This window comes from Panulirus ornatus, chromosome 56 (genome assembly GCF_036320965.1).
Source record: "Panulirus ornatus isolate Po-2019 chromosome 56, ASM3632096v1, whole genome shotgun sequence".
NCBI classification, from domain to species: Eukaryota; Metazoa; Arthropoda; class Malacostraca; order Decapoda; family Palinuridae; genus Panulirus; species Panulirus ornatus.
The window spans coordinates 26,408,086-26,434,292 of NC_092279.1; the positions used below are offsets into that span (position 1 = coordinate 26,408,086).

Below are 26,207 nucleotides of genomic sequence, written 5' to 3' on the forward strand. Positions count from 1 at the left end.
CTCACTTGGCAAGTATCTTTGCTTCTTCTCTTTAAAAGTAGAATAGGAGGGGAGGATTTCCAGCCTCCTGCTCCCACCTTTTAGTCACCTTCTACAACATGCAAGGAATACTTGGGAAATATTCTTTCAAAAAACAGACAAGTAAATTGGAAGAAAAACAATTATCAGAACTTAAGTTCAAGATCACGTTCCATGATTAAAAACAGTTTTCTGATCTTTTTCTACCGATAAAATCAAAATACATGCTTGAACAGAAAGCTTCAACAAATTTTGCAACATTTTCATGCTGTATGATCAATTTATAGAGCTGCATGATATAGTGAAAGTTGTGTTTACTTTTAATATCTTTAACAGGTAAAAAATTCTTAGGTACAATGGCTGAACTAATAAAGACTTTACTGAGTTTCTCTGAGCGTGCTGGGGAAATTGCTCGATCCATTCGACGAGAACCCAAGCTTTTCTCCCTGTTGGTTGAGGAAAAAGGAGAGAGTGAGAAGAATCAGCGGTTTACACATGATTTTAAAACTTTAGCTGATGTATTGATTCAAGAGGCTCTCAGACATCATGTTAAACAGATGGTTTGTAGTATGAATATTACTATGTTGAATTCAGTTTATTTGTACCTCAAAAAATCATTTAAATTTAAGAGTGATTTGGATGATTATTAGATTAATATACTTGAATGTATGATAAGTTTAAGCTGTATGTAGAGATTAGAGTAGTTATACATGAAAGTATGTTGGACAAAGTCAAGCTTTTTCAAAAGTTGCATGATCTCTTTAATATGATTGTGTAGATATGATACTACTCAGTATTCTCTTTTTGCAATGTGCTGAAAAATTTTCTTTAAATCTTTGATTAAATCTTGAAATGATTATACACGTGATTGTACATATTTGACTTTGTTGACATATCTTATGTTGCTTCATTCAGATTCCTTCCCTGGGTGACTATGTGCAAGGAGAAGAGAGTGCTGAGTTTACAAATACACTTGGTGAAAAAATTATTGTGCAGATCTGTGACACACAGCAAGAAACTGCTGTACTTCTTTCAAAGGTAAAGTAAAAGAAGTTACTAATTATGCTCAGTCTTTTCTTGCACCGTACTGTATGTTATATTCATGTTATCATATTACTTGTTTTTCAGAATTCAATGTGAATTAAATGGCAGTTAGTTAATGTTCATCATCTTTTAAGTTAAGTTTTCCTTGGCACATAACTTTCTATCAGTTCACTTGCAGAAAAGTTTCTCTTTAATCCCTTGCAAATATCCCCAGAAGCACTATTACACTACTTCCCACATTCTTTGATGTACTACTGTATTATCTTCACTTCCAATCATTAAGCCCTGCTTTCTTTATGTCTTAACAGAAATTGAAATGTGTTGCCTATATCTTATACATTAAGCAGCTCCTCTAAGTATTTCACCCATTTCTTAATGTTTTTACTATGGGAAGATGAAACATTCCTATTCACATTTGCAAGCTAAAGCCTCATACTTTAGCAGTTTGGTATTGTACTTGATTAAAGCTAACTAAGCCCAGTGTTGTGCATAGGACTATATTATAAGAATCCATTTTTGTTCAAATAAGTCATAGTTACAAGTAATGGAAGATGCCCATTGCTGTTCTCTTGTGAAAGAGCCTAATGATGTATAGTAAAAGAACTCAATGCTGTACACAGAAAAATCTTGGTAATGCTTACAGAAAAAGTTTATTAATTTGCACCAAATGTTTACTGATATCTGCTTGAAGATTCTAATGTTATTCAGTTCTTTTCTTTTTTAATGTTGAAGGCTTCAGTTACAGGCATTAATTGAAATGTAGAGAGAATTATGAAATGGAAAAAGAAAAGACTAGGGAAAGTATTTACGCATTTTGGAGGAAGTAAAAAACCTGTCTTGAGATGTGCCAGGTCATAGCTATTGGGAAAGACATGAGAAGGTAGAGAGTTCCAGAGTTTCAGTGTGTATGGAAAGAAGCAGGTATTGAGTTACTGATGGTCACACAATAATCATGTGATGCAGCAGCTTGCCGCATATTGCGTGGTCTAGCTAGTGGTGGGGGCACGCAAGCAGGCAACTCTCAGTAGCAAAAAGCAAAGTAATAACTATAGAAAAGGGAAAGTGAACCAACATTGCAGCATAGGGCAAGGGGGTCACCCAAATGTGAGAGCAGCACTCCATACAAGGATGAATCAATCCCTTGTATAAGCAGAGCAACTGTTTAGAAGAGAAGTTTTGACATATAAACATGACACCCAGTTTCTAAGAGACAGACTTAGCTATTCCTGTAATGTGGGGTTTCCAGGAAAGAGTGGACATTATAGTAATACCAGAGGTATAAGTTTGTTGAGTATTCCTGGTAAATTATATGGGAGGATATTGATTGAGAGGGTGAAGGCATGTACAGAGCATCAGATTGGGGAAGAGCAGTGTGGTTTCAGAAGTGGTAGAGGATGTGTGGATCAGGTGTTTGCTTTGAGGAATGTATGTGAGAAATACTTAGAAAAGCAAATGGATTTGTATGTAGCATTTATGGATCTAGAGAAGGCATATGATAGAGTTGATAGAGATGCTCTGTGGAAGGTATTAAGAATATATGGTGTGGGAGGCAAGTTGTTAGAAGCAGTGAAAAGTTTTTATCGAGGATGTAAGGCATGTGTACGTGTAGGAAGAGAGGAAAGTGATTGGTTCTCAGTGAATGTAGGTTTGCGGCAGGGGTGTGTGATGTCTCCATGGTTGTTTAATTTGTTTATGGACGGGGTTGTTAGGGAGGTGAATGCAAGAGTTTTGGAAAGAGGGGCAAGTATGAAGTCTGTTGGGGATGAGAGAGCTTGGGAAGTGAGTCAGTTGTTGTTTGCTGATGATACAGCGCTGGTGGCTGATTCATGTGAGAAACTGCAGAAGCTGGTGACTGAGTTTGGTAAAGTGTGTGAAAGAAGAAAGTTAAAAGTAAATGTGAATAAGAGCAAGGTTATTAGGTACAGTAGGGTTGAGGGTCAAGTCAATTGGGAGGTGAGTTTGAATGGAGAAAAACTGGAAGAAGTGAAGTGTTTTAGATATCTGGGAGTGGATCTGGCAGCGGATGGAAACATGGAAGCGGAAGTGGATCATAGGGTGGGGGAGGGGGCGAAAATTCTGGGAGCCTTGAAGAATGTGTGGAAGTCGAGAACATTATCTCGGAAAGCAAAAATGGGTATGTTTGAAGGAATAGTGGTTCCAACAATGTTGTATGGTTGCGAGACGTGGGCTATGGATAGAGTTGTGCGCAGGAGGATGGATGTGCTGGAAATGAGATGTTTGAGGACAATATGTGGTGTGAGGTGGTTTGATCAAGTAAGTAACGTAAGGGTAAGAGAGATGTGTGGAAATAAAAAGAGCGTGGTTGAGAGAGCAGAAGAGGGTGTTTTGAAATGGTTCGGGCACATGGAGAGAATGAGTGAGGAAAGATTGACCAAGAGAATATATGTGTCAGAGGTGGAGGGAACGAGGAGAAGAGGGAGACCAAATTGGAGGTGGAAAGATGGAGTGAAAAAGATTTTGTGTGATTGGGGCCTGAACATGCAGGAGGGTGAAAGGAGGGCAAGGAATAGAGTGAATTGGAGCGATGTGGTATACCGGGGTTGACGTGCTGTCAGTGGATTGAATCAAGGCATGTGAAGCGTCTGGGGTAAACCATGGAAAGCTGTGTAGGTATGTATATTTGCGTGTGTGGACGTATGTATATACATGTGTATGGGGGATGGGTTGGGCCATTTCTTTCGTCTGTTTCCTTGCGCTGCCTCGCTAACGCGGGAGACAGCGACAGAGCAAAAAAAAAGAAAAAATGTTCATTGAGTCAAGAGGTGGGATTACAGAACTATCAAAGGAGAGACGAGAGTTGTGAGAGTTTTCGATAGAGAGGTGGGTAAAGACCAGGTCTTGGAGACATTTAATTTAACAAGATTTTGGGTACCCCACTGAGATATCCTGTCCAAGTCTAGGTTTATTAAGGAAGTTGTGGCATGATGAGATGCTGATTGAGTGAGATAAGAGGGAGCAGAATTGAAGGATGTGGATGAATGCAGTGTTGAGTCATCAGCATGTGAGTGCATTATGGAGAAGAGAAAATCGATAAAGAAAAAATGCAGGGGACAGGATAGAACCTTGAGGGATACTGTTGTTGTTGGAGAAAAGGGGGAGGCTGATCTATCAACAACCACAGAGATAGATCAGCTGAAGGGGAAGCCAGACATGAAGGAGCAAAGTGAGGGAGGGAAGCCAAAAGAGGGTAGCTTAGAGATGAGACTCTGTTGCCACACCCTGTCAAAAAGCCTTAGATATGTCAAGAGCAACTACAAGACTTCCCAAAATCTTTCAGGGGATGATGACCAGATACAAGTAAGATAGGAAAGAATATCACCAGTGGATCTTGCCCTTATGGAAGTGGTGATCAGAGAGAAGACTGTGATTTTTGAGGTGTTTAAGGACATGGGAGTTGAGAAGGGATTCAAAGACTTTGGAAATGATAGATGTCAAAGCAATAGGACAATAGTTAGAAAGGTCAGAGTAGTCACCCCTCTTAGGATGGGATGTATCAGTGCATGTTTCCAAAAAGGAATAGTTTTGGTTTTTAAGCAGAAACGGAACAGACAAGCAAGTACAGGTGCAGATTCAGAGGCACATGCTTTCAATTCACAGGGGTGGATGCCATCAGGACTATAAGCCTTGCATGTGTCCAGAGAAAGAAGTGCTTTTCGGACAGTCCAAAAAGAGATTACGGGAAAGGGCATAGGATTAGTGAGGTGCATCAGGGGGTGAAGGAATGTTAGAGTCATCCAAGATGGAGTTAGAGGAGAAACAGGAACCAAAGAGAGTTGCTCTGTCTATGGAAGAGACAGCTATAGTACCATCAGAACGGAAAAGTAAAGGAAAGGTAGAGAGACAGAAGGTGTTAGAGATGATCTTAGCTAATGACTAGAAACGCCTATCAGAGGATGATGAGGAGAGGTTATTGCACTTCCTTTGAATAAAGTAATGCTTTGCCTTGTGAAAAACATGCTTGCACCAATTATGGGCAATGATAAAAGCTGAATGGGAGCCAAAGGAATGAGAGTTTTTCCAAGTCAGATATGCCTGATCCCTTTCTTGAATGTCATCAGAACTGGAACAGTTGAACCATGAATTGGATGAAGAGGTCATCTTGGAGGAATAGGGGATAAATGCTTCCATTCTTGCAAGAATAACTTCTGCTATGCATTTGGTGGAGACAGGAGCATTGCCACATAAGAGACAGTAATTTACCCAAGGAAAGTCGGAAGTTACATAAGTTATTCCAGTCAGCTTTGTTGAGGTGTCAGTATTTATGCTTAGAAGGGGCTGCTTGGAGGGGGGGTGCCATTAGAATAGATACATTTATGAGAGTGTGATCAGGTAAACCAATTGGGGTGAGATTGTGTATTTATAGCAGAATGGGTTGGAGGTGAAAAATAATCCAAAATATTAAGAGAATGGTCATAGCTGTCAGGTATATGGTTAAGGTGGGAAAAAAAATGTGCTCTAAATCTTTGAGAATAGAGAACGTGAGGGCTTCAATCCCCCCACCATCCATGTGGGAGGAATTCAACCATTCCCCATGGTGAGCATTGAAATCCCTGAGGTAAAGGACCTCGGGTTGTGGATGAGAGGATGTCACAGTCTTATGGCAGGAGTTTACATAGTTGAAGAAGGATATAAAATTTGTAGAATTAGGAGAGCAATAGGCAAAACAGAGGAAAAGTGTAGTCATAAGGAGACATACCTTGAGCCTCATAACATCAAAGTTTGGAGACTTAAGGTCCTTGAGGCATGCAGCAAGTGTGTTGATGTTGGAATAAGCATAGACACCACCTTTGAACTAGAGTCGAGGTTATAGTTAAATATGAGAAAGGGACTAGCGAGAACATCATTAGACAGTTGTTTCTCAGACAGAAATAAGATATTAGGAGAGGTACTAGACCGATGGTGTTCAACTGAGGAGAGGTTATTAGAGAGACCATGAGCGTTGGTATAATGAATAGGAAAAGACAAAGGTCTAACAAAAAGGGAAAGGTCATGCCAGAGCCCTCCCTCTCATTTGCAGTAGAGTCAGGCAGAAACCTGGAGATTCTTAGCACCCCATGTTGGACTTGGGGCCATAGATTTGACAGACTCTGACATGATGATACTTATACATGTTTGAGTACCAAGGTTTTTACATATTCATTCACGGGTTCCATTCTGGTATCTTTTTGTCCATGTAAAAAATTTTGTCTGCAAAAATCCAGTGCTATACATTACAAGAATCAGTGTTGATTCATACAAAGAGACATGTCCAGTACACTGGAGAAATCCAGTACCATATGCTTCATAAATGCACTGGTGCACAAGCCCAGTGATTTTTTTATTTAGAATGTGCATTTTCAGTTTCTCAGTTTGCATCTTTTGGATCTGTACTTAAGCATTTAGAATCAAATATTAAATGCTTATACAATATAAGTGGTGTTTAAGTCTTTAACAATTTTACTGGTATCCAATTTAAGATACTGTTGCAAACTGAGAACTAAGTGCCATAAATATGTTTTCATCATACATGGTAAGTAAAATTTTTCACAGCAGTAATAATTTTATATACTTTTAAGTTTGTAATATTATGCACTGTAATGCATAATGCATTATGATTAAAAAATCATTTTACAACGTATTCACCTTTTTCTGATTACTAAGTATGATACTGTACAAGTATAATACAGCCTGCCAGATATCAGTGTGATATGCTGTTCTATACAGTTCTGTTCTCTGCCCATTGGACCACATCTTCACTCCAAAGGTCTTTAACAATATCCTAAACTGTGGCTTGATTAGAAAGTTGTTTATCCTGATTGTTCTTCATGTAATTTTTTCATTATTTCTTCTGAATCCGTCACTCAGCTTAGGATGCTCTACATTCACATCTCTTATCCAGGAAGGATATGGTCAACACTTGACATACAAGAAAAAAATTCCATAAAGTTGACAATAGTAGCCCTGCCACTGTTGACGACAGAAAGCTTACAGTTAGCATTTGATATACGATGCAAAAAATTACCATCACACTGAGTGAGTCTGCCAAGGTGATGATGCCAGCTTACCTTGTATTTTTCATGGCTGGTAACCATTTTAGTCATCTTAGTATATATTAAATAGTCTCTAGAGATCTCCTTCATGTGGTAAGGTTTTTGTTAGTAAATTATCATGACTATCAGTTTGTATATTCAGATCTGGATTGTTTCTCTGCTCATATTTCTTTTGTATAAGTTTAATACTGTTACCATCGTCAGTGTGCCATTTGTAGAGGGATATCTGATTATTATTTATTTATTTATTTATCATACTTTGTCGCTGTCTCCTACGTTAGCAATGTAGCACAAGGAAACAGACGAAAAATGGCCCAACCCACCCACGTACACATGTATATACATACACGTCCACACAAGCACATATACATACCTATGCATCTCAACGTATACATATTTGTACACACACAGACATATACATATATACACATATGCATAATTCATACTGTCTACCCTTATTCATTCCCGTCGCCACCCTGCCACATGTGAAATAAAAACCCCTTCCCCGCATGTGCGCGAGGTAGCACTAGGAAAGACAACAAAGGCCACATTCATTCACACTCAGTCTCTAGCTGTCATGTGTAATGCTCCGAAACCACAGTTCCCTTTCCACATCCAGGCCCCACAGAACTTTCCATGGTTTACCCCAGATGCTTCACATGCCCTGGTTCAATCCATTGACAGCACATCGACCCCGGTATACCACATCGTTCCAATTCACTCTATTCCTTGCATGCCTTTCACCCTCCTGCATATTCAGGCCCCGATCACTCAAAATCTTTTTCACTCCATCTTTCCACCTCCAATTTGATCTCCCACTTCTCCTTGTTCCCTCTACCTCTGACACATATATCCTCTTTGTCAATCTTTCCTCACTCATTCTCTCCATGTGACCAAACCATTTCAAAACAGCCTCTTCTGCTCTCTCAACCACACTCTTTTCATTACCACACATCTCTCTTACCCTTTCATTACTTACTCGATCAAACCACCTCACACCACATATTGTCCTCAAACATCTCCTTTCCAGCACATCCACCCTAATTTCTGGAGTTCTTAGATGTAACTGAATCAGTCAATAGAAGCTGTGTTTGATGGTATTTTATATGTTAGCCCTATAGGCTATTGCTTTTAAATACAGAATAGCAAGGTATAAAGTGATTCTTGCTGCAAGGTTATTTGTAATATTGATGTACATGCTATGTCAGAATATTTGTTCACAAGAAGTGCCTTTAACTTTAGTCCACTTATCAGGATTAAACTATTTACTTGTTTGGTCTATAGAAAACTTATTTTTAGTGCTGAATTACCAAACTTTTGATGGTTGAGATAAAATTAGAGATAATAGTATGATTCAGAAAATATTGTCTTCACATTTTCACCTCAGATATGCACATTATTACCTTATTAAGGGAAATTTTGAGGGTCACGGTCTTGTGTACATTTTCATTATATTCTTTGCTCAGAAGAACTCAAGAGGGTTTGCTCTTAGTTCTGTCCTCTACGATCATTGATGGTTTCCTTATGAACTTTACATCCCAATATTAGATGAAATGCTTGAAATGCTTTTATCTTGATGCAATGAATACTTATTATTTAACCCTCTGAAACTGTGGCAGGAATTCTCACTGCGATGATCTTCAGTTATGGATGTTGATTCTTATGGTGAAGATCTTTGTGAATGTTGAATGGTTAGTTCATCTATCATGCGTTCCATGAACAGCAAGTATGCAGCTTCCCTCATCTGTGGATGCTGGGCCAGTATTAATTAAATTTGAGATGTTTCTGCACTTTTCATTCCTTTTCCAATTGGTATTAACATATGCCACCAGCTTAAGATATGCTTAGATTTTTTCTGCTCCTGCTTTGAAAGTTCCTAGCATGAGGAAATCTTTCGATCTGAGAGTAGAGCTGTCCTCCAGGTGTCTGAGAGATTGCTGGTATGACCCTGGGCAGCTGATTGACCACCAATCTAGTAGTACATGTCATTATAAAACTAACCCTAAAGTATCAACTTGAATTTCCAGAACTCTCATATGTGAGTTTAGGTAGGATGGACTAAGGATATGCCCACTGACTGTCCCTCTGTCCTGATTTTATTGCACCCTTAATATGTTAAGTGATAAGGCATTTGCCACAGTGGTGCCTGTTGTTGCAGTGAAAGAAAAGTCAGCACCTTTTACTCAGTGGACAATACCAAATTAGGCCCTTTTTTACTTTTTGTCCCCCTACTGAAAATTCCTTAAAAGATGCTTTGCCTGGATAAATTCATTCTAATTTGTTGTTGGAGATTAGGCATATTATGTGTTGGCAGGCATGGTTGGTATGGCAGCATTATATTTACATTATGTTGATTATTGAATATTGCTTTGATGTCATTACCAGCATTAGGCTGTAAAACATGTGCAGAGTCAATGTAAAGAATGTGTTTTGTAAGTAAAGACTGGGCAGAGACATGGAATATGTGATTTCGTCAACTCATTTCTTCTAGGTTCAGAAATGTTTTAGGAACTCAAAACTTACATTTTGTGCCAATGTCTCAGTCTGTTTACAGGGACAATTTGATTGTGAACAATGATATTATAAGTCTGTGATTCTTCATTGATTCAGTGTTTATTACTCTTCCAAGTTCACATATTTTTTAAAAATCATATAGCTTTGAGGAGCAATTAATTTCACCCTAAACTGAAACTTCTGATTTTAAAGAGCATGATTTTAAAAAGAAATTTATTTTTTGGTGTATGCATAGTGTTGAATAGCATGAAGTTCTTGTATTTGAAGTTAAAATAATACATGCTGGATCTTTAAACAGTTTGTCACTGAATATTGTATGTTCGTTAATGATCTCGAAAGCAGTGCACTAGATATTCTCAGATGAATTTTGTGAGTTGGCTTATTACTCATAGTACCAAAGCACTTGTTGTTTTGTGTAAAAGAAATGAAGGGTGCTTCAAGTAGTTGATGAGCCAATTGAAAAGGGGACCATATAATAATTCAGATTCATTCAAGATATTCTTCAGGTATTGGATGTCCAATACCTTAAGTTAAAGTTTATCTTTCTTTCCATACTGGAGCCTTTAGGAACATTTTATTTCACTGAACTTAAACTTCTGATTTTAAAGGGCACATTAATGATATTGTTTTCAGTTTGTAATGTATGCATTTGATTGTTTTGAATAAAGTAAGAAACTCATATTTAAAATTAAATGCTAGATGCAGAAACTTTTCTAAACAATTGTTTATGATTACTGTATATCTCTGTATGTTTAGTAATAGTCTCAGTGCACTAGATATTTTTTATTTATCATACTTGATTGCCATTTCCTGTGTCAGCAAGGTAGCGCCAGGAAACAGATGAAGAATGGCCCTTCCACACATATACTCATATATATATACATAGCACCCATACATGCACATATACATACATACATATACAGGTACACCACTGATTTTCTGGCACTCTTGGTTCCAAAGCCTTACTGAATTAACCATTTTGCTGGACCAACCGTGGTCTCGTGATGATAATTCATCAACTCACCTCTAACCCACTAATTATACATCTCCCATGTGTCTAAAGTATACCATGGACTGCTAGAAATTTGAATTAAACAAATATTGAATGTTTGAGCACCCTAAGATGGTAAGTCTGCCCTTAGATTGTTTGAATCCTGTGGGATCTTCTTCGTCTTCTGTTGTCAGTGTTTTCCTAGGTGTGCACCACCAGAATAATGCAGTTTCCTCTGCATCATACACCTGCTCAGGACTGAGGTGCTCGTCAGCTACGAGTTTCGCATATTACTCCACCTACTCGGCAGCTCCTTTGTGGTTTGCCGACCACCTTTCTCTGCACACTTTATTCATTGGAATTCCATGACGCTTCTTGAATCTTTTAAGCCATTTTTCACTCTAATGCTCATTTTGTAATTTATGTTCTTTATGGAACAACTTAGTCTGGTCCATTATCATGCTACCTGACAAGTCCACTCCATCACTTTGACGCTGTCGAAACCATTCCATCATCACTCGATCTAGCTCAGTGCTCTTACCATTTTTCATAGTTTCCCGAATCATCATTTGCTTCTTGGAATCACTGTCTACATAGAATTTCAATATTTTCTCCCTTTGCTTCTTTATATCATAAACAGTTGATGAACCAATACTGTAGATGTCATAAAGCTTCTGCACCGAAACACCACGGTTCATTTTTTTCAACAGTTCTACCTTATCTTGGATTGATATGGACTGGTGTTTACGTTTGACACCACAACTGACACTTTCATGTCTTAGAAGCCATAGCTAGGGTTAAATTTAAGCAAAATAAGCTAAGAATCTCACAGAATTGCAGTATCACCACCAAGTGCAGTGTAAAGAATGTAAATAAACGTGTCTTACACACAATGCCATCTGTGGCTGCCTGGTAAACTAGTCTGGTGGCCACAGTAATTTCAAGTTCCCTCACGTAATTTTGTCTGGACTAAAGGAGGTGCCGAACCATCAATTGCCGGAAATTCGGTGGTGTACCTGTATATACATACAGATATGCAGACATATGCATCTATACACATGTACATATTCATACTTGCTTCCCTTCACCCATTCCTGGTGCTACCCTGCCCTACAGGAAACAGCATCACTATCCCGTGCTTCAGCGAGGTAGCGCCAGGAAAACAGAAATAAAAGGCCACATTTGTTAACACTCAGTCCCTTGCTGTCATGCGTAACGCTCCAAAAACACAGCTCCCTATACACATCCAGGCCTCACAGACCTTTCCACGGTTTACCCCAGATGCTTCACATGCTCTGGTTGTCCGTTGACAGCACTTCGACCCCAGTATACCACATCATTCTAATTCATTGTATTCTTTGCATGCCTCTCACCCTCCTGTATCTTCAGGCCCCGATCGCTCATAATCTTTTTAACTCCATCCTTCCACCAACAGTTTGATCTCCTGCTTATTTGATGTATTCTGTGAGTTGGCTTATTATTCATATCACCATAGCTTGTGTAAAGGGAATGGAGGGTTCGTCAAACAGTTGATGAGCCAAGTAAAAAGGGAATTGTAGAATGTTTTGGTTTCATTCAAGATATTTTACAGGTTCTAGATGGCAATAGTGAAGCAGCAGATATTTTGGCAACTGTTGTTCACTCTGATATTTCATGGACTCCTGAACCTGAATTAGTGGAAAAAATACCTGATTTACCCATAGAAAGTTTAGGTATATGGATCGACCCAATTGGTAAGTCTTGTGAAATTTTAGTGCATTATAGTATACTGCTGGCTTTCTGTCAACAAACATACAATCTATCCTTGTCTTACATAACACTTGACAACTCTTAATTCACATAGCTCATTGTTAACTTCATAACTGTAGACTTTCATGCAGTGAGTGCTATGGGCTAGCCCTGCCTTTTGGCAAAATGATAGGAGCAATAGATAGAAGTAGTTGGTAGGAACATTAGGCAGGAGCATGAGGTAGAAGTAGTAGGTTTCAACATTAGATAAACACATTACTCAGTTAGGGGAAAAAGAATACTTTCCACGTATTCCCTGCATGTCATAGAAGGCAACTAAATGGGGGGAGGGTGGGGGGCTGGAAATCCTCCCCTCCCATTTTTTTACTTTTCCAAAAAAAGGAACAGAGAAGGGGGCCAAGTGAGGATATTCCCTCTGAGGCTCAGTCTTTTGTTCTTAATGCTACCACGCTAATGCAGAAAATGGTGAATATGTATGAAAATGAAAAAAACATAGAAGTAGTCAGTAGGAACATCAGGTAGGAGCCTCTAGAAACACTACAATGGCCTGTTAAGGGTGAGGCACTAAGGACTAAGATGCAGCATTGGTGTTCATTAGTTACAGAAACTCTTTTTGCCACGTCCACCCCGTTGAGAGAGTTCCTGCAGGGAATAAGCATCAAAGGTATAGATAGATGAATAGTAGTAGTTTATTTTTTTTATACTTGATTGCCCATTTCCCACATTAGCAAGATATTGCCAGGAAACTAATGAAAAAATGGCACAACCACTCACATACATGTCTATATACATATATACTATATGCACATGTATATATATATATATATATATATATATATATATATATATATATATATATATATATTTTTTTTTTTTTTTTTTTCATACTATCCGCCATTTCCTGCGACAGCGAGGTAGCGTTAAGAACAGAGGACTGGCCCTTTGAGGAAATATCCTCACCTGGCCCTCTTCTCTGTTCCTTCTTTTGGAAAATTAAAAAAAAGAAAAAAAAACGAGAGGGGAGAATTTCCAGCCCCCCGTTCCCTTCCCTTTTAGTTGCCTTCTACGACACGCAGGGAATACGTGGGAAGTATTCTTTCTCCCCTATCCCCAGGGATAATATATATATATATCTTTTTCACTCCATCTTTCCACCTCCAATTTGGTCTCCCACTTCTCCTCGTTCCCTCCACCTCTGACACATATATCCTCTTGGTCAATCTTTCCTCACTCATTCTCTCCATGTGCCCAAACCATTTCAAAACACCCTCTTCTGCTCTCTCAACCACGCTCTTTTCATTTCCACACATCTCTCTTACCCTTACGTTACTTACTCGATCAAACCACCTCACACCACACATTGTCCTCAAACATCTCATTTCCAGCACATCCATCCTCCTGCGCACAACTCTATCCATAGCCCACGCCTCGCAACCATACAACATTGTTGGAACCACTATTCCTTCAAACATACCCATTTTTGCTTTCCGAGATAATGTTCTCGACTTCCACACATTCTTCAAGGCTCCCAGGATTTTTGCCCCCTCCCCCACCCTATGATCCACTTCCGCTTCCATGGTTCCATCCGCTGCCAGATCCACTCCCAGATATCTAAAACACTTTACTTCCTCCAGTTTTTCTCTATTCAAACTTACCTCCCAATTGACTTGACCCTCAACCCTACTGTACCTAATAACCTTGCTCTTATTCACATTTACTCTTAACTTTCTTCTTTCACACACTTTACCAAACTCAGTCACCAGCTTCTGCAGTTTCTCACATGAATCAGCCACCAGTGCTGTATCATCAGCGAACAACAACTGACTCACTTCCCAAGCTCTCTCATCCCCAACAGACTTCATACTTGCCCCTCTTTCCAAAACTCTTGCATTTACCTCCCTAACAACCCCATCCATAAACAAATTAAACAACCATGGAGACATCACACACCCCTGCCGCAAATCTACATTCACTGAGAACCAATCACTTTCCTCTCTTCCTACACGTACACATGCCTTACATCCTCGATAAAAACTTTTCACTGCTTCTAACAACTTGCCTCCCACACCATATATTCTTAATACCTTCCACAGAGCATCTCTATCAACTCTTGTCATATGCCTTCGCCAGGTCCATAAATGCTACATACAAATCCATTTGCTTTTCTAAGTATATGGATAGAGTTGTGCGCAGGAGGATGGATGTGCTGGAAATGAGATGTTTGAGGACAATGTGTGGTGTGAGGTGGTTTGATCGAGTAAGTAACGTAAGGGTACTGAGAACCGATCACTTTCCTCTCTTCCTACACGTACACATGCATTACATCCTCGATAAAAACTTTTCACTGCTTCTAACAACTTGCCTCCCACACCTTATATTCTTAATACCTTCCACAGAGCATCTCTATCAACTCTATCATATACCTTCTCCAGATCCATAAATGCTACATACAAATCCATTTGCTTTTCTAAGTATTTCTCACATACATTCTTCAAAGCAAACACCTGATCCACACATCCTCTACCACTTCTGAAACCACACTGCTCTTCCCCAATCTGATGTTCTGTACATGCCTTCACCCTCTCAATCAATACCCTCCCATATAATTTACCAGGAATACTCAACAAACTTATACCTCTGTAATTTGAGCACTCACTCTTATCCCCTTTGCCTTTGTACAATGGCACTATGCACGCATTCCGCCAATCCTCAGGCACCTCACCATGAGTCATACATACATTAAATAACCTTACCAACCAGTCAATAATACAGTCACCCCCTTTTTTAATAAATTCCACTGCAATACCATCCAAACCTGCTGCCTTGCCGGCTTTCATCTTCCGCAAAGCTTTTACTACCTCTTCTCTGTTTACCAAATCATTTTCCCTAACCCTCTCACTTTGCACACCACCTCGACCAAAACACCCTATATTTGCCACTCTATCATCAAACACATTCACCAAACCTTCAAAATACTCACTCCATCTCCTTCTCACATCACCACTACTTGTTATCACCTCCCCATTTGCGCCCTTCACTGAAGTTCCCATTTGCTCCCTTGTCTTACGCACTTTATTTACCTCCTTCCAGAACATCTTTTTATTCTCCCTAAAATTTAATGATACTCTCTCACCCCAACTCTCATTTGCCCTCTTTTTCACCTCTTGCACCTTTCTCTTGACCTCCTGTCTCTTTCTTTTATACATCTCCCACTCAATTGCATTTTTCCCTGCAAAAATCGTCCAAATGCCTCTCTCTTGTGTTTCACTAATAATCTTACTTCTTCATCCCACCACTCACTACCCTTTCTAATCAACCCACCTCCCACTCTTCTCATGCCACAAGCATCTTTTGCGCAATCCATCACTGATTCCCTAAATACATCCCATTCCTCCCCCACTCCCCTTACTTCCATTGTTCTCACCTTTTTCCATTCTGTACTCAGTCTCTCCTGGTACTTCCTCACACAAGTCTCCTTCCCAAGCTCACTTACTCTCACCACCCTCTTCACCCCAACATTCACTCTTCTTTTCTGAAAACCCATACAAATCTTCACCTTAGCCTCCGCAAGATAATGATCAGACATCCCTCCAGTTGCACCTCTCAGCACATTAACATCCAAAAGTCTCTCTTTCGCGCGCATGTCAATTAACACGTAATCCAATAATGCTCTCTGGCCATCTTTCCTACTTACATATGTATACTTATGTATATCTTGCTTTTTAAACCAGGTATTCCCAATCACCAGTCCTTTTTCAGCACATAAATCTACAAGCTCTTCACCATTTCCATTTACAACACTGAACACCCCATGTATACCAATTATTCCCTCAACTGCCACATTACTCACCTTTGCATTCAAATCACCCATCACTATAACCCGGTCTCGTGCATCAAAACCACTAACATACTCATTCAGCTGCTCCCAAAACACTTGCCTCTCATGATCTTTCTTCTCATGCCCAGGTGCATATGCACCAATAATCACCCATCTCTCTCCATCAACTTTCAGTTTTACCCATATTAATCGAGAATTTACTTTCTTACATTCTATCACATACTCCCACAACTCCTGTTTCAGGAGTAGTGCTACTCCTTCCCTTGCTCTTGTCCTCTCACTAACCCCTGACTTTACTCCTAAGACATTCCCTAACCACTCTTCCCCTTTACCCTTGAGCTTCGTTTCACTCAGAGCCAAAACATCCAGGTTCCTTTCCTCAAACATACTACCTATCTCTCCTTTTTTCACATCTTGGGTACATCCACACACATTCAGACACCCCAGTCTGAGCCTTCGAGGAGGATGAGCACTCCCCGCATGACTCCTTCTTCTGTTTCCCATTTTAGAAAGTTAAAAAATACAAGGAGGGGAGGATTTCTGGCCCCCCGCTCCCGTCCCCTCTAGTCGCCTTCTACGACACGCGAGGAATACGTGGGAAGTATTCTTTCACCCCTATCCCCAGGGATAATATATATATATATATATATATATATATATATATATATATATATATATATATATATATATATATATATATATTTTTTTTTTTTTTTTTTTATACTTTGTCGCTGTCTCCCGCGTTTGCGAGGTAGCGCAAGGAAACAGACGAAAGAAATGGCCCAACCCCCCCCCCATACACATGTACATACACACGTCCACACACGCAAATATACATACCTACACCGCTTTCCATGGTTTACCCCAGACGCTTCACATGCCTTGATTCAATCCACTGACAGCACGTCAAACCCTGTATACCACATCGCTCCAATTCACTCTATTCCTTGCCCTCCTTTCACCCTCCTGCATGTTCAGGCCCCGATCACACAAAATCTTTTTCACTCCATCTTTCCACCTCCAATTTGGTCTCCCTCTTCTCCTCGTTCCCTCCACCTCCGACACATATATCCTCTTGGTCAATCTTTCCTCACTCATTCTCTCCATGTGCCCAAACCATTTCAAAACACCCTCTTCTGCTCTCTCAACCACGCTCTTTTTATTTCCACACATCTCTCTTACCCTTACGTTACTTACTCGATCAAACCACCTCACACCACACATTGTCCTCAAACATCTCATATTTCCAGCACATCCATCCTCCTGCGCACATCTCTATCCATAGCCCACGCCTCGCAACCATACAACATTGTTGGAACCACTATTCCCTCAAACATACCCATTTTTGCTTTCCGAGATAATGTTCTCGACTTCCACACATTTTTCAAGGCTCCCAAAATTTTCGCCCCCTCCCCCACCCTATGATCCACTTCCGCTTCCATGGTTCCATCCGCTGACAGATCCACTCCCAGATATCTAAAACACTTCACTTCCTCCAGTTTTTCTCCATTCAAACTCACCTCCCAATTGACTTGACCCTCACCCCTACTGTACCTAATAACCTTGCTCTTATTCACATTTACTCTCAACTTTCTTCTTCCACACACTTTACCAAACTCAGTCACCAGCTTCTGCAGTTTCTCACATGAATCAGCCACCAGCGCTGTATCATCAGCGAACAACAACTGACTCACTTCCCAAGCTCTCTCATCCCCAACAGACTTCATACTTGCCCCTCTTTCCAGGACTCTTGCATTTACCTCCCTTACAACCCCATCCATAAACAAATTAAACAACCATGGAGACATCACACACCCCTGCCGCAAACCTACATTCACTGAGAACCAATCACTTTCCTCTCTTCCTACACGTACACATGCCTTACATCCTCGATAAAAACTTTTCACTGCTTCTAACAACTTGCCTCCCACACCATATATTCTTAATACCTTCCACAGAGCATCTCTATCAACTCTATCATATGCCTTCTCCAGATCCATAAATGCTACATACAAATCCATTTGCTTTTCTAAGTATTTCTCACATACATTCTTCAAAGCAAACACCTGATCCACACATCCTCTACCACTTCTGAAACCACACTGCTCTTCCCCAATCTGATGCTCTGTACATGCCTTCACCCTCTCAATCAATACCCTCCCATATAATTTACCAGGAATACTCAACAAACTTATACCTCTGTAATTTGAGCACTCACTCTTATCCCCTTTGCCTTTGTACAATGGCACTATGCACGCATTCCGCCAATCCTCAGGCACCTCACCATGAGTCATACATACATTAAATAACCTTACCAACCAGTCAACAATACAGTCACCCCCTTTCTTAATAAATTCCACTGCAATACCATCCAAACCTGCTGCCTTGCCGGCTTTCATCTTCCGCAAAGCTTTTACTACCTCTTCTCTGTTTACCAAATCATTTTCCCTAACCCTCTCACTTTGCACACCACCTCGACCAAAACACCCTATATCTGCCACTGTGTCATCAGACACATTCAACAAACCTTCAAAATACTCATTCCATCTCCTTCTCACATCACCGCTACTTGTTTTCACCTCCCCATTTACGCCCTTCACTGAAGTTCCCATTTGCTCCCTTGTCTTACGCACCCTATTTACCTCCTTCCAGAACATCTTTTTATTCTCCCTAAAATTTACTGATAGTCTCTCACCCCAACTCTCATTTGCCCTTTTTTTCACCTCTTGCACCTTTCTCTTGACCTCCTGTCTCTTTCTTTTATACTTCTCCCACTCAATTGCATTTTTTCCCTGCAAACATCGTCCAAATGCCTCTCTCTTCTCTTTCACTAATACTCTTACTTCTTCATCCCACCACTCACTACCCTTTCTAAACAACCCACCTCCCACTCTTCTCATGCCACAAGCATCTTTTGCGCAATCCATCACTGATTCCCTAAATACATCCCATTCCTCCCCCACTCCCCTTACTTCCATTGTTCTCACCTTTTTCCATTCTGTACACAGTCTCTCCTGGTACTTCCCCACACAGGTCTCCTTCCCAAGCTCACTTACTCTCACCACCTTCTTCACCCCAACATTCACTCCTCTTTTCTGAAAACCCATACTAATCTTCACCTTAGCCTCCACAAGATAATGATCAGACATCCCTCCAGTTGCACCTCTCAGCACATTAACATCCAAAAGTCTCTCTTTCGCACGCCTGTCAATTAACACGTAATCCAATAACGCTCTCTGGCCATCTCTCCTACTTACATAAGTATACTTATGTATATCTCGCTTTTTAAACCAGGTATTCCCAATCATCAGTCCTTTTTCAGCATATAAATCTACAAGCTCTTCACCATTTCCATTTACAACACTGAACACCCCATGCATACCAATTATTCCCTCAACTGCCACATTACTCACCTTTGCATTCAAATCACCCATCACTATAACCCGGTCTCGTGCATCAAAACCGCTAACACACTCATTTAGCTGCTCCCAAAACACTTGCCTCTCATGATCTTTCTTCTCATGCCCAGGTGCATATGCACCAATAATCACCCACCTCTCTCCATCAACTTTCAAAAAAAAAAATATATATATATATATATATATATATATATATATATATATATATATATATATATATATATATATATATATATATATATATATATATTTTCCCTGGGGGTAGGGGAGAAAGAATACTTCGCACGTATTCCCTGCATGTCGTAGAAGGCGACTAAAAGGGGAGGGAGCGGGGAATGAAAATCCTCCCCTCTCGTTTTTTTCTAATTTTCTGAAAGAAGTAACAGAGAATTGGGCCAGGTGAGGGTATTCTCTCAAAGGCCCAGTCCTCTGTTCTTAACACTACCTCGCTAATGCGGGAAATGGCAAATAGTTTGAAAGAAAAAAGAAAAGATATATATATATATATATATATATATATATATATATATATATATATATACAGAGAAGAGGTAGTAAAAGCGTTGCGGAAGATGAAAGCCGGCAAGTCAGCAGGTTTGTATGGTATTGCAGTGGAATTTATTAAAAAAGGGGGTGACTGCATTGTTGACTGGTTGGTAAGGTTATTTAATGTATGTATGATTCATGGTGACGTGCCTGAGGATTGGCGGAATGCTTGCATAGTGCCATTGTACAAAGGCAAAGGGGATAAGAGTGAGTGCTCAAATTACAGAGGTATAAGTTTGTTGAGTATTCGTGGTAAATTATATGGGAGGGTATTGATTGAGAGGGTGAAGGCATGTACAGAACATCAGATTGGGGAAGAGCATTGTGGTTTCAGAAGTGGTAGAGGATGTGTGGATCAGGTGTTTGCTTTGAAGAATGTGTGTGAGAAATACTTAGAAAAGCAAATGCATTTGTATGTAGCATTTATGGATCTGGAGAAGGCATATGAGAGAGTTGATAGAGATGCTCTGTGGAAGGTATTAAGAATATATGGTGTGGGAGGCAAGTTGTTAGAAGCAATGAAAAGTTTTTATCGAGGATGTAAGGCATGTGTACGTATAAGAAGAGAGGAAAATGTTTGTTTCTCAGTGAATGTAGGTTTGTGGCAGGGGTGTGTGATGTCTCCATGGTTGTTTAATTTGTTTATGGATAGGGTTGTTAGGGAGGTGAATGCAAGAGTTTGGGAAAAAGGGGCAAGTATGCAGTCTGTTGTGGATGAGAAAGCTTGGGAAGTGAGTCAGTTGTTGTTCGCTGATGATACAGCGCTGGTGGCTGATTCATGTAAGAAACTGCAGAAGCTGGTGACTGAGTTTGGTAAAGTGTGTGAAAGAAGAAAGTTAAGAGTAAATGTGAATAAGAGCAAGGTTATTAGGTACAGTAGGGTTGAGGGTCAAGTCAACTGGGAGGTAAGTTTGAATGGAGAAAAACTGGAGGAAGTAAAGTGTTTTAGATATCTGGGAGTGAATCTGGTAGTGGATGGAACCATGGAAGCGGAAGTGAATCATAGGGTGGGGGAGGGGGCGAAAATCCTGGGAGCCTGGAAGAATGTGTGGAAGTCGAGGACATTATCTCGGAAAGCAAAAATGGATATGTTTGAAGGAATAGTGGTTCCAACAATGTTGTATGGTTGCGAGGTGTGGGCTATGGATAGAGTTGTGCGCAGGAGGATGGATGTGCTGGAAATGAGATGTTTGAGGACAATATGTGGTGTGAGGTGGTTTGATCGAGTAAGTAATGTAAGGGTAAGAGAGATGTGTGGAAATAAAAAGAGCGTGGTTGAGAGTGCAGAAGAGGGTGTTTTGAAATGGTTTGGGCACATGGAGAGAATGAGTGAGGAAAAATTGACCAAGAGGATATATGTGTCGGAGGTGGAGGGAACAAGGAGAAGTGGGAGACCAGATTGGAGGTGGAAAGATGGAGTGAAAAAGATTTTAAGTGATCGGGGCCTGAACATGCAGGAGGGTGAAAGGCGGGCAAGGAATAGAGTGAATTGGATTGATGTGGTATACCAGGGTCGACGTGCTGTCAATGGATTGAATCAGGGCATGTGAAGCGTCTGGGGTAAACCATGGAAAGTTCTGTGGGGCCTTGATGTGGAAAGGGAGCTGTGGTTCAGGCATTATTGCATGACGGCTAGAGACTGAGTGTAAACGAATGGGGCCTTTGTTGTCTTTTCCTAGCACTATCTCACACACATGAGGGGGGGAGGGGGATGGTATTCCATGTGTGGCGAAGTGGCGATGGGAATGAATAAAGGCAGACATTGTGAATTGTGTGCATGTATATATATGTATGTGTCTGTGTGTGTATATATATGTGTACATTGAGATGTATGGGTATGTATATTTGCGTGTGTGGACATGTATGTATATACATGTGTATGGGGGTGGGTTGGGCCTTTTCTTCTGTGTGTTTTCTTGCGCTACCTCGCAAACACGGGAGACAGCAACAAAGCAAAGTAAGAAAAATATATATATATATATATATATATATCTTTCTTTCTTTCATACCATTCGCCATTTCCCTCGTCATTGAGGTAGCGATAAGAACAGAGGACTGGGCATCTGAGGAAACATCCTCATCCAGCCCCCTTCTCTGTTCCTTCCTTTGGAAAAAAAAAAAACATATACATACACATGTACATATTCATAATTGTTTGCCATCATCCATTCCTGATGCTATCCTGCCTTACAGGAAATAGCACTAATGTATGAAAGAAAAATTATTATAACATAAGACTCTCCTCTTCTCCCCGTGCCTGATCACCACCCCATACATCAGCGAGATAGTGCCAGGAAACAGATGAAGAAGGGCCACATCCACTCACATCCATACATGAGCTTTCATGTGTAATGCACTGAAACCACAGCTTCATATCAACATCCATGCCCTATAAAACTTTTCATGGTTTACCCCAGACATTTCACATGCTCTAGTTCAGTCCATTGATAGCACATTGACCCCAGTATACCATGTCATTCCAGTTCATCCTATTCCATGCACACCTTTCAACTTCCTGCATGTTCAGGCCCCAATCGCTCAAAATATTTTTCATTCCTCTGTCCATTTCCAGTTTGGTCTCCCCATTCTCCTTGTTCCCTCCACTTTTGAAACATAACCTCTTTGTCAACCTTTTCTCTCTCATTCTCTCCATACATTCATACCATTTCAACATACCCTATTCTACTCTCTCAACCTCACTCTTTTTGTTACCACACATCTCTCTTACCTTTTCATTACTTACTCGATCAAAGCACCTCGCACCACATATTGTCTTCAAACATTTCATTTTCAACACATCCACCCTCCTCCACACAACCCTATCTATAGTCCATGCCTTGCAACTATATTATAATATGGGGCAACTATTCCTTCAAACATATCCATTTTTGCCCTCACAGATAACGTTCTCTCTTTCCATGCATTCTTCATTGCTACCAGACCCTTCAACTCCTCCCCCACCCTATGACTTACATCCACTTCCATGGTTCCATTTGCTGTCATGTCCACTCCCAGTTATCCAAAACACTTCTTTTCCTCCATTTTTACCCATTCAAACTTACATCACCAATTGACTTGTCCCTTAACCATGCTAAACCTAATAACCTTGCTTTCATTCATATCCACTCTCAACTTTCTCCTTTTAAACACTCTTCCAAACTCAATCACCAACTTCTGCACTTTCTCACTCAATTCAATCACCAGTGCTGTATCACTGGTGAACAACAGCTGACTCACTTTCCAGGCACTCTCTTCCCCCACAGACTGCATACTCCCCTCTCTCCAAGACTCTTGCATTTACCTCCCACACCATCCCATCAGTAAACAAATTAAACAGATATGGTGGCATCATATACCCCTGCCACAGACCATTCTTCACTGGGAACCATTCACTTTCCTTTCTTCGTACTCATACACATGCCTTACACCCTTGATAAAAAGATCTCATTGCTCTAGCAGCTTACCTCCCCCACCATATATTCTTAAGACCTTCCACAAAGTATTTCTATAAACCCTATCATGTACCTTCTCCAGACACATAAATGCCACAAACAAATCTATGTGTTTTTCTTAGTATTTCTCATGCACATTCTTCAAAGTAAGCACTTGATCCACCTATCCTCTACCACTTCTGAAACCACACTGCTCCTCTGCAGTCTGATGCTCTGTACATGCCTTAGCCCTCTCAAACATTACCCTACCATACAAGTTACCAGGTATACTCAACAAACCTATACCTCTCTAGTTTGAACACTCACCTTTATCCCCTTTCCTTTATTTGGTGGCACCATGCATACATTCCGCGAATCATCAGGTACCTCACCATTATCTATACATACATTGAATATCCTTACCATCCACTCAGCAACAGTCACCCCCTTTCTTGATATATTCAGTTGCAGTACCATCCACTCCAGGTGCCCTGCTGCATTTTATCATCTGCAAGGCTTTAACCACCTCTTCTGTTATCACCCAACCACTCTTCATGACTCTCTCTTCATAGATGACCCTGACCAAAACACCCTACATCTACCACTGTATCAACAAACACATTTGACAAACCTTCAAAATGTTCACTCCATCTCCTCCTCACTTCATCTACCTGTTATCAATTCCCCATTTGCCTCCTTTACCAATGTTCCCATTTGTTTCCTAGTCTTTTGCACATTATTTACCTCCTTCCAAAACATCTTTTTATTCTCCCTAAAGTTTAATGATACTCTCTCACCCCAACTCTCATTTTTACTCTCTTTCAACCCCTGCACCTTCTTCTTGACCTCCTGCTGCTTTCTCTTATACTTCTCCCAATCATTTGCACTCCTTCCCCGTAAGTACTGCCCAAACACCTCTCTTTTCTCTTTCATTAGCAACTCCTTCATCCCACCACTCACTATCCTTTCTAATCTGCCCACCTGCCACATGCATCTCTTGCTCATGCCATCACTTTTATGTAAATATCTCCCATTCCTCATTCACTACCCTTGCTTCATTAACTCTCACCTTTTTCCATTCTATACTCATTATTTCCTAGTTTTTTTCACACATCTCACTTACTCTTACCACTCTTCTCCCCAACATTGTTTCCTCTGTTTCGAAGACATCCACAAATCTTCACCCTTGCCTCCAGAAGATAGTGATCGCCTCCAGAAGATAGTGATCAGACATCCCACCAGGTGCTCTTCTCAGTATATTTACATCCAAAAGTCTCTCTTTTACATGCCTATCAGTTAATATGCAATCCAATGATGCCTGTTGACCATCTCTCCCACTCAATATTTATGTGGATCCCTCTTTTTAAACCAAGTATTCCCAATCACTAGTCTTTTTTCAGACCACGATTTTACAAGCTCTTCACCATTTCCATTTATAACATAATATGCATCCTGATTTTAACTTGGACCTATTTAGCAAAGACTTGAATGATTGCATAAGAGTCTTTTATTTAAGAATTACAAGATGCCCTCATAATTTATCTCTTGATTGCCTTATAGCAAGGATGCTGAAGTATGCTTATGTCATAAATTTTTCTCTAAAGGCTTATGAGTTCAGTATTGTAAGACACATGCAAAAGAATGTTAGACTTAAAATCTTATAATGGAGATGTGAATATTGTAATATGTACACAGTAATGAAGTGATTTTAATGTTTGGGAATATTATACTTAATATTTCTATTTCTCTTCATGTTTATACATTTTTCAGTTGTTTATTCGTAATTGAATTTGAACTTGAAGATCTTTTCAGGGGAAGGATTAGGTGCTGTGCATCTTCTCTCATGAATCAGTATGTTGAAAACTTCTGCCTATATCTGATCCATCATGTGCTTGGTTTTCAGATTCAACAGGGGAGTACGTAAAGGGTGAATCAGGGACAAATCGTGGGGATATATACAACCATGGGCTTCCTTGTGTTACAGTGCTCATTGGCTTGTATGACCGCATGTCTGGTTTGCCTGTGGGAGGTGTCATCAATCAGCCATTTGCTCTGTTTGATAAAGAGAGCCAAAGGTAGAGAAATACTGTCTTCATACTCTCTTCTGTTTATGTGAATTTATTTTTTTTCTTGCGAAATCTCTGTTTATTGCTGATCACTGATATCATATTCACTGCAGTTGGCAGGGTCAGGTATACTGGGGAGTGAGCCACCAAGGTATCAACATTCATAACGTACCACTTAACACACTCAGCCCTGAAGACGGACGTGCTGTACTTGTAATGTCATCCAGTGAAGATTTAGAATTGTATCAGAAGTTTAACAAGAACTTCAATGTAGTACATGCTACAGGTGCTGGATACAAGCTTCTGGTGGTGGCTTTAGGATATGCAGCTGCTTGTGTATCTACTAAGGTAAAAATGAAAGTGACATTGAATGTTTTACCTTAACCAGTCATGAGTCTTTGTAGATATATATTGTATGTTATTTCTCGTACTCAAAACTGGATATTATTCAATATCTTTCAGAATATCCTGATACTGATCAAACATTCAGCTTTAGAATGAAATATTAGACTCTCAGAGTCTGGTTGATTAGATATTATGA

The 26,207-nt window shown here is 40.1% G+C and overlaps 1 protein-coding gene across 2 annotated transcripts in view; it reads left to right on the forward strand.

Annotated features, from left to right (window-relative positions):
• Positions 1-228: 228 nt before the first annotated feature.
• Positions 229-26,207, forward strand: part of Ipp (inositol polyphosphate 1-phosphatase) — a 29,969-nt gene continuing 3,990 nt past the window's right edge. Inside the window, exons 1-5 of one of the 2 annotated variants that reach the window (XM_071694154.1) lie at positions 229-578; positions 934-1,056; positions 12,209-12,350; positions 25,504-25,675; positions 25,855-26,014. In XM_071694154.1, coding sequence (XP_071550255.1) covers positions 375-578; positions 934-1,056; positions 12,209-12,350; positions 25,504-25,675; positions 25,855-26,014 — 801 coding nt within the window. In that variant the 5' untranslated portion in view covers positions 229-374. Of the gene's footprint in view, positions 579-933; positions 1,057-12,208; positions 12,351-25,503; positions 25,676-25,779; positions 26,015-26,207 lie in introns of both variants that reach the window. The other variant, XM_071694153.1, reaches the window with a different exon arrangement.